Below are 9179 nucleotides of genomic sequence, written 5' to 3'. Positions count from 1 at the left end.
AAAAGCAATGTCGGTTAGGAATGCAATTGAACAATGTGACTCATCAATTTAACCTTGAGTACGCGATCCGTTCAGTCAAAGTAAGACATTCAGCAAATCCAACTTAATGTACTCGAATTTTACAAAAAATGGCGAAAATCAATTAACATAATAACCTACAACATCAAATCGCGTCGTTTTCAGTTCACTTTCACACACACAAAACGCACGCGCGTGCGTGCAGAGACTTCTCCAGCTTTCGTTTTCGAATTAAAGCTGGAAAGTACCGCCACGCAACTCAACTCAACTCAACTTGCTCTTAGAAAGTAGTAGAAACGGAAACAAGTTGAGGTTGAGGCTCCGATTTAGTTCAAACGACGTGTCGTTTAGCTGGTGAACTCAAAATGCAGGTTGAAATTAGAGACATAAACGACAGAGGAAATGAAGGAGCGTTTACCGCGGTTGACGAATCGAGAGCCATTAGTGAAGTGCGGGTACCGTTTTGTTGTGTTTTTAGTGGCGGTTTGAGGAGAAGAGTAGAAGAGAACAAAATGTGAGTGTGATGGGTGAGGAAGTGAAGGTTACATTGGGAACGAGAGTGAAGAAGAGAAGGGAAGAAGGAAGGGAAATGGGTGTGTGAGTAGAAGACATGTAATGTAAGTAAGGAACGGTAAGAGAGGCTCTTGAATGCGACGTCTACTATAACGACAAAGAAAGATCAAACACACCCTTCAATCCTTCGTTGAATCTTCTTCTCTCTCTCTCGGCAGCACCGAGTGGGAGAGTGTCACCATTGTCGTGCCCATTATGCCCCCCGTGCTATTGTGCCTTTCCTTTTAGGTTATTATTTCTAATTTCCAATTTTATAATAATTATTAAAATTATATTCTGTATATTTATAATTATGTGTTAAAGTTTTAATGTCTGTCATCATCTATTATTCCGTATCCATTATTTCAGTATTATCTTATTTTAGTATTATCTTATTATTTGTACATACTTCTACTTTGATGTGTGAATACGGAATAGTGGATGACAAACATTAAAACTTTAAGAGTTAAAATGATGATAAATAAAAAAAATAAAAACTACAGAAATTTTTTAATAATTATGTCGAAGATATTCTTCCATGTGCAAATTGCAAAATATGGGTTTGATGAAATATTTACTGCTACAGTTCATGTGCTTAAAAAAGTTTGCTTGTCATTTCCCTCTCACAAGGATGACCGCAAGTCAGAAAGCATTATACATTTGGTTAATATTTAAATTAATTTTTAAAATAGTAAATGTTGTAATTTAATTCTTAGAAAATATTAATATGAATTAAATTAGTGAATTTTTTATTGACGTGCTGTGTTATGTGACCATAATATACTCTACCTTAAGTCCTTAAAAGCTTCGGGTGGAAAATATTAAAAAGACTAAGTTGACTTATGCAGCTATTTTTCAGAGACAAATTGAGACTTTGGCCATTAACTTATAAATTACTTTACCAAAGATAATAAAATCTCTCATTTAATAGTTTACTTAAAGGAGTTCTAATAAATATCTTATCTAATAAGAAAAAATAAAACAACATTTAATAGTACAAAGTGAACAAATTTATTTAAAAAGTAAAAATGTAAAACTTTGAAATTTCAGTAATATTAAATATATAAAAAAAATTATTACTGTATTATTAAAAAAATACCCTTAAGACAATCTTAAATTATTTTAAAGCTTCTCAACTGCTTATTAGCTATTGCTCAGCTTCTCTAGTTATATTTTTTAGATTGACCGAGTCCAATTGGAGAACGCCTCAATTGCATTAAGAATTTTCTTAATTAATGTCCTTTTTGTATCAATTATGAAACTCCCTTTTCATTAAAGAAAATTCTTAATTTATGATAGTGTTGTTGTCAAATGTTTTCCAAAAGCTCATTCATATATATCATGGACCGCTAACAACTGAACTTTATATATCACAATCAATCATTCAATTGTGTTAACATCATCATTTTCTAACAGATCTTAGTTTTCTACTAACATAAGGACACAACTATCCCCTAAGACATTGCCATCATTCCATCATAAAACAATTACAACATAACCCAGTTAATCACCATCATAAAATGAAAACTTATTAAATGTTCTCAAATGTCACATAAAATTATGCCTACTTTTCTTATAAAATAGCATTTTGACTCGCTGAGAACATTTAATTACTTTTCATTTTCGCGTCCAAACAAAATCATCTTAAATTAATTTTGAAAATCATTTGATAAAAATTTAATGACAGTCCTTGATATTAGACTAAGATGACATTTTCTCTGAATTGATTTTTTATATACATTAAAAGATAAATTTTGTTGACAATTGTCCCAATTGATATTATTAATGTGAAAATTTCATGTTGAAAAACTAAAAAATAAATAAAGAAGGGGAAGTGGCAGAATTGAAGAATTGGAGTGGATGTTGGGGTGATGATGAAAATAGAAGATGGTGAGGGTTGTAACGCATGTGAGTGAAGTTGTTAGGTGTGTAGCTGAAAAAGGTAGCCTTCGATGCCACGGACAACGAGACAAAAGTCAGTAACTATTAACTAATATAAAGAGGGTCACGGGTTGCTTCACTGTCCATACTGTTTAGTATTACACTATTACTCCTATCTCTTACTCCTTTCGTCCTCTTCTTAATTTATTTTATTCTATCTTTGTTCACTTTAATAAAAAAATTAATTAATGGAGTGTAAAATAAATTTTATGTCTTGAACTATTCAAACTGTGATGTTAATAGTTTGACGAATAAAAAAAAAAAAAAGAAAAAATGTGAAAGTTGATGGAAAGAAAAAAATTCATTCCTTATTTTAAAAATTTTTAGATGAATGAAAAATAAAAAATGAAAAAAATCTTATGTACTTCTTATGTATTTCTACTATAATTAATTACCATCAACATTAAACTAATAAAAAAAATAACAATGCTAGGAAACTAAGATGGTTCATGCCAAAAACCAGCCAAATACTTCTTGGTGAATCCAAAACTTTTACGTGGATGATACTTATGCTAGTCATTAGGATGTTTCTTTTCTTTGTAAATTGGATGGTTTTGAATCTGTTTTCTGATTTATCATGTTTTAGGCATTTGGAGGGGAGAAGAGTGAAGAGACGGAAGCTAATTGAATCAGTTTTTCCGTAATTCACGTTGCAATGATACTGAACGTATCTCCTCCTAATTTGAATGTGGTGAAACATTTAATAACCAATATTTTAAATCATAAATAAATAAAACTATTACTATATTTATAATTAACTAAGTTGTTCTATTCTTGGCTGATTTGAAGTTGGTTCCATATACTTTTCCATAAAAAAAATAATTTAGGTAACATCTTCCAACAAGTTAGAATTATATAACTCTAACAATGCTAGCTTGGAAACATTAGTAAGAAAAAGATTCGGTGGCAGAGCTTTAGGAAGAAAATCAGCAAGTTAGTCTTTGGAACGAACTGGCATAAAATGAATGAGATTAGACAAATATTTTTCACGAATAATGTAGCAGTCTACTTCAATGTGTTTAGTTCTTTCATGAAAGATGGGATTATTGACGATGTGAATGGCTGACTGGTTGTCACAGAATAGAGTGATAGACTTTTGAAACGATAAACCAATGAAATCCATTAAAAAAGATAACCAACTAAGGAGTGGCAACAACAAGAGACCTATATTGAGCTTCTACAGAGGACTTGGCAACGGTGGTTTGCTTCTTACTCTTCCAGCTAATGAGAGAATTTCCAAGTATGAAGCAATAACTAGAAACGGAGCAGTGAGTATCAACACAGGTAGCCCATTTAGTATTGGCAAATTTGGTGAGATGCATATTAGAAGTAGAGGAGAAGAATAGACCAGTTGCAGGTCTGCCTTTTAAATATCAGAGCACGCGAAAAGTAGCCTGTAGGTGAGAAGTCATTGCACAGTCCAAAAACTAGCTCAAACGTCCCATAACATAAGAGATATCGAGTCTAGTGTTTGTGAGATAAAGGAGTCGGCCGATAAGTTGTCTGTAAGTAGTGTTGTCCGGTAAAATAGTACCTGACTCCTTCGAGAGTTTCTAACTATAATAAAATGGAGTAAAAAGAGGCTTGCAATCTAGATAACCAAAATCTTTGAGAAGGTCCATGACGTACTTCTGCTGATAAATATGAATTTCAGAATTAGAGCGTGTTCCATTCCCAAGAAATACTTGAGATCACTAAGATCTTTTATTTTGAATTTGTCATCCAAAATTTGCTTAATGGAATTGATTTCGCCAATGTCATCCCCGGGTTAAAACCAAGTCATCAACATATACTAGAATGACAGTAAAGCTTTTAAATTGTTTCTTGATGAAGAGGGAATGATCATAAAAAAAATAGCTTATAACCAGCATCAACAAGAGTCTGAGTGAGTTTAATGTTCCATTGTCTGCTTGCTTGCTTAAGCCAATATAGAGACTTTTGCAATTTACAAACCAAACCTGGTTGTGACACAGCAAAACCGAGTGGTATCCTCATATAAATTTTCTTGTCTAAATCTCCATGAAGGAACACAGTATTGACGTCCAGCGGTTTCAAATGCCATTTCTTTGCCGCTGCTAATGCTAATATTATGGGATAAGTATTGTTTTGGTCCCTAACGTGGAGGGTCAGAATCGAAATTGTCCCCAACATAATTTTGGATTTAAAATCCTCCTTAACGTTTTTTTTCCGTATTAAAATCGTCATTTTTAATAAAATTTTTAATTTTATTCCTAAACTACCCCTATTTTAATAAAAAAATTATAAATTTTTTTAAAAAATAAAAGAAAACAACGCGGCGGGTCTCCACCGTCGCAGGAGGCCATCGCCGCCACCGTTGGGTCCTTTACCACCGAGCATGAGCAGCGAGAGAGGAGATCTGAAAAGAGAGAGGGAGCACCGGTGGAGGGAAGGAGGCCGCTGCCGCTGCCGCTGCCGTGGAGTGCGTCGCCGGGAAGGGGAGCCTGACGCAAGGAGGGCGGCGAGAGAGAGGAATCTGAGGCTGAGTTGGGTTCTTGCCACCGCTGATATGCCCAACCGCCGTCGCTCCGTCGCCCACGAGCTGCCGATGGTTCTGCTTCGATTTCTGCATCTGCTTCTTCTTCTTGCTTCGACTTCTGCTCCTTGCTTTGGCCTCTGCTTGCTGCTTTTGCTTGAGCTTCTGCTGTATGTTCTTGTTGAATTTGTGCTTCTGCTTGTTGATTTGGCTTTGTGCTTAAACTTTTGCATCTGTTTCTGCTTCAATTTCTGCTTTCTGCTTCTGTCTTTTGTTTGTGTTGATTTTTTCTGCTTTCTGCTTCTGCTTGTGTTGATTTCTTTAATGTTGAATGTTGTGTTATTATTGATTTGAATGTTCTGTTATTGTTGATAATGGATTCTTGAATTTAAATGTATGTTATGTTGTTATTGTTATTGTGGAAAGAAATTGCTGATAGTGGAAATAGGGGCGGTGACGGTAGTGGAGAATGCAGAATGAGCAGTGGTGGTGGAAAATGCAAAATGATTGGATGGCTAATAGTGGAAATAAGGGGGTGGCGATGGTGGAGAATGCAGAATGAACGGTGGTGGCAGGAAATCCAAAATGAACGGTAGTGCAGTTGGGGGTTGGGGATATTGTTGTCTTTTAAAAAATTATTTTATTTAAAAGGACGATTTTAATACGAAAAAATACGTTAAGGATGATTTTACATCTAAAATTACATTGGAGACGGTTTCGATTCTGACCCTCAACGTTAGGGACCAAAACAATACTTATCCCTAATATTATTTGTAGAGTAGTCATTTTGATAACTAGACTAAAATTATCATCATAATCTACTCCTTGTACTTGAGTGAATCCTTTTGCAACTAGCGTTGCTCTGTGCCTTTCTATGGTACCATCGGGATTGAATTTTACCCATCATTTACAACCCACAACCTTCTTGCTTTTTAGGAGTTCAGTGAGACACCAAGTTCTATTCTGATATAGAGCTATCAATTTAGCTTGTATTGCCTTTCTCCAACATTCATATGTAGTCGCTTTCTCATAAGTTCTAGGTTCCGGATTTGAGGTGATGGCTAAAGAAAAGGACTTATATTTTGGAGTTAGTTTATCATATGACAAGTGTTGTGAGATAGGATATAAAGAGTTAGAGTTGGCAAAGTTGCTAGAGTGAGTTGTGTGAGTTATCATACAATGGTAGTCCTTCAAATAAGCAAGTGATTTCTTCACTCTTTTAGATTTTCTAGTAATGTAGTCAGGTGTGATGTCGTAGTTTTGTGATGCAGGTGTATTGTTAATGTATGGTGTGGTAATAGGTGCAATGGTGTGCGAGAAAATTGGTGAGTGCATTGAGTTTGAGAAATGTTCATTTAAATCTGTGAGTGTGGTATGTGTGAGTGATTGTAAATAATGTGTGGATAGTATATCATATTGAAAAAGATCAATGCATTGTGGAGTACGAATGGGTATTGTAGGAATGTCATTGCTAGTGGAATGTGAAAATGGAAAATGAGTTTTATAGAAAGTTATATTTCTAGATATGAAAATTTTTTCTTTGATTTTAAATCAATAAGTCGAAAACCTTTTGTTCCTAGTTTAAAACCGAGAAAAGTTGTTTTCCTAGCTCTTGGGTCCAATTTTGTTCTTGAATTTGTTAATGTGAAAGAATATGCAAGAGAACCAAATACTCTTAAATATGAAAGGTTAGATAAGTTACCATACAAAAACTTATAAGGACTAGCATTATCCAGCTTAGTGTTGGTCAACCTATTAATTAGGTGAATAGCGTGAGCAACTGCGTATTGTAAAAAATAATGTAAAATTCCTTATTGAAATAACAGTGCTTTAGCAACACCTAAAATATGCTGGTATTTTTGCTCTACAACCCCGTTTTGCTCTGGTGTTTCTACACAAAAAGTTTGGTGTAAAATTTCAGTGATGCAAAAAAAGATTTTAGAGTGAATTCTGGCCCATTGTCAGTCCTTATACACTTAACTTATTTTTCAAATTGTATTCTGACAAAATCCACAAAATTAATAACCAATTGTGATGCCTCAGATTTGGTTTTTTTTTTAAATCCAAGTGAATCTGCTCTTGTCATCCACCACAGTAAAAAAAATACCTGTGTCCTTCATTGAAAGGGACAGAAATAGGACTCTAAATATCCATATGAACTAAGTCAAAACAATCTTTTATTTCAATTGTACTAAGATCAAAAGATAATTTCTTTTCTTTTGCAAAATGACAGGAGTTACAAGGAAGTTTTGAAGTAACTCAATCTATAAAAGGGTAATATTTCTTCAGTAAAACCAGTTTATGAATTGGTATCTGTCCTAATCTAAAATGCCAAATGTTGTTGTGCTCAGTGTGTGAAGGTATTGTGGGATGAGTAGTAGTCGTAGTTGCCGCCAATAAAGCTTGCTTTGTTGGAGGATGGGAAAAGTGAGAGAATTTTGGTTCTGTACTCATTGTATATAACCATTCTCTATACTTAGTAATGCCAATCATCTTTAATGTGGATCGATTTTGTATCTCACAACACTTATCATTGATTAACAGTTGGTAATGTAAGTTTGAGGTTAATTTTGACATAAAGATTAGTTTAAAATCAAAAGAAGGAATGTACAAAATATTTTTGAGAAAAAAGTTTTTAGAGAATATGATTATGCCAATGATGGTGCTGACAGTTTTGGTCCCATTTGACAATATCATATTGACTGGAGCAATATTTTGAAAGCTTGCAAAATCGTTTAAGTCGAAAGTCACATGATCTGTTGCACCGGAGTCAATGACCCATAGTAAAATCTTTACTCGTGTTACACGAACTTGTGCCATCTCTTCCTTCATTGTCTTCATTGGAATTCTTTGCTTTGGATTTTCTGAGAATGTGATTTGATTATTTTCCAACCATGACTTATCGTTCCTATGTACTCTTGTTTGCCTGTAAATCTAATTGCCTACCAGAACTTCTTTCGAGTATTACCTTTAACATTGCCTGCACTTCTATTTATGGACCCTATTTTCTTTGGTTTGAATTTGAATTTGTTTTGATGTAACAATTTTCGAAGACAAATTTTTACAAGGTAGGTAGTATGTAACGACCCGCATTTTTGAAAATCTAAATAAGAAAAAGGTTCTAATTTATTTTATTAATTTGGGCTCCTTATTTTTAGAAACTAACTTGTTAAGAATAATTAAATTGATTTTTATGAATATTTTGAATTCAAATTTTATTTAAAAAAAAAAGAGAAAAGATGATTAATTTGATTATTGTACTTTTAAATTTAAAATAAATATTTGATTATATTAGTATGTTGATAGATATATTTTTATATGTTCCTAAAATAATATTTGGTATCATAATTATACTTTTAAATTATTTTAATCTTAAGATTTTGTAAAACTCTTATACTCCTAGTATGTATTTTTAATACTAAATTTCTTATTTTTATACACATCTCTATTGTTTAACACGTATAATTCTCATCCCTCACCTTCACACACGTACATAGACACTAATCTTACTCTCACCTTTACTTTAACCCTAACCTACCCCCTTTCCTTACCCACACCCACACCTCAACGAAGAAAGAAAGCAGAGGGAAAGAAACAAGAGATGGGGATTGAGAGAGTTAAGAAGGGAAATCAGAGCATGAGGGAGAAGAAGAAGAGAGGGGGAGGGATGGCGCCGCAGGGTATGCTGCCGTGCCACCATGTCCAGCTTGCCATCACGCCTCACCACCATTGCCGTTGTCGACAAGAGCGTCAAGAGAGAGAGAGAAAGGGACGAACTCGCGAGGGAGAGAGAGGAGGTTGCGTCGTGCAGCCGTCAAAGCCATCATCGCACCAGTCGCCGCCGCTGCCGATGATGGAGCCGTCGCCGAAGCTCGTGTCACCATCATTCTTGCCAGCTCGCAAGAAAGAAGCACGATGGAGCTCCTCCGTTTCTGTTGCACTGGTTCACCGAGAGAGAAGCTCGTGGATGGAGGAAGGCCGACGGAGAGAAGAACGCCGTTGAGAGAGGAAAGACACCGCTGTCGTGCATCACGATCGTGGTGATGGAGCCCGCGTCGCCGTCACCCATGGTCGCCGCTCTATTTGGTTCTGTTTTGAGCTGCGCCGCCGTCTGGGTGGTCACTAACAACAGCTACTAGAGCCACCAACTCCACTGTTACTCCTCAAATTATGC

The 9179-nt window shown here is 34.9% G+C and overlaps 1 protein-coding gene across 1 annotated transcript in view; it reads right to left on the bottom strand.

Annotated features, from left to right (window-relative positions):
- Positions 1 to 740, bottom strand: part of LOC107622518 — a 4029-nt gene extending 3289 nt beyond the window's left edge. The window contains exon 1 of the mRNA XM_016324448.2: positions 437 to 740. Coding sequence (XP_016179934.1) covers positions 437 to 460 — 24 coding nt within the window. The 5' untranslated portion in view covers positions 461 to 740. The remainder of the gene's footprint in view (positions 1 to 436) is intronic.

Source organism: Arachis ipaensis, chromosome B10 (genome assembly GCF_000816755.2).
Source record: "Arachis ipaensis cultivar K30076 chromosome B10, Araip1.1, whole genome shotgun sequence".
NCBI lineage: Eukaryota > Viridiplantae > Streptophyta > Magnoliopsida > Fabales > Fabaceae > Arachis > Arachis ipaensis.
The sequence above is the reverse complement of the archived record's forward strand: the minus strand, read 5'-3'. Positions and strand labels throughout refer to the sequence as shown.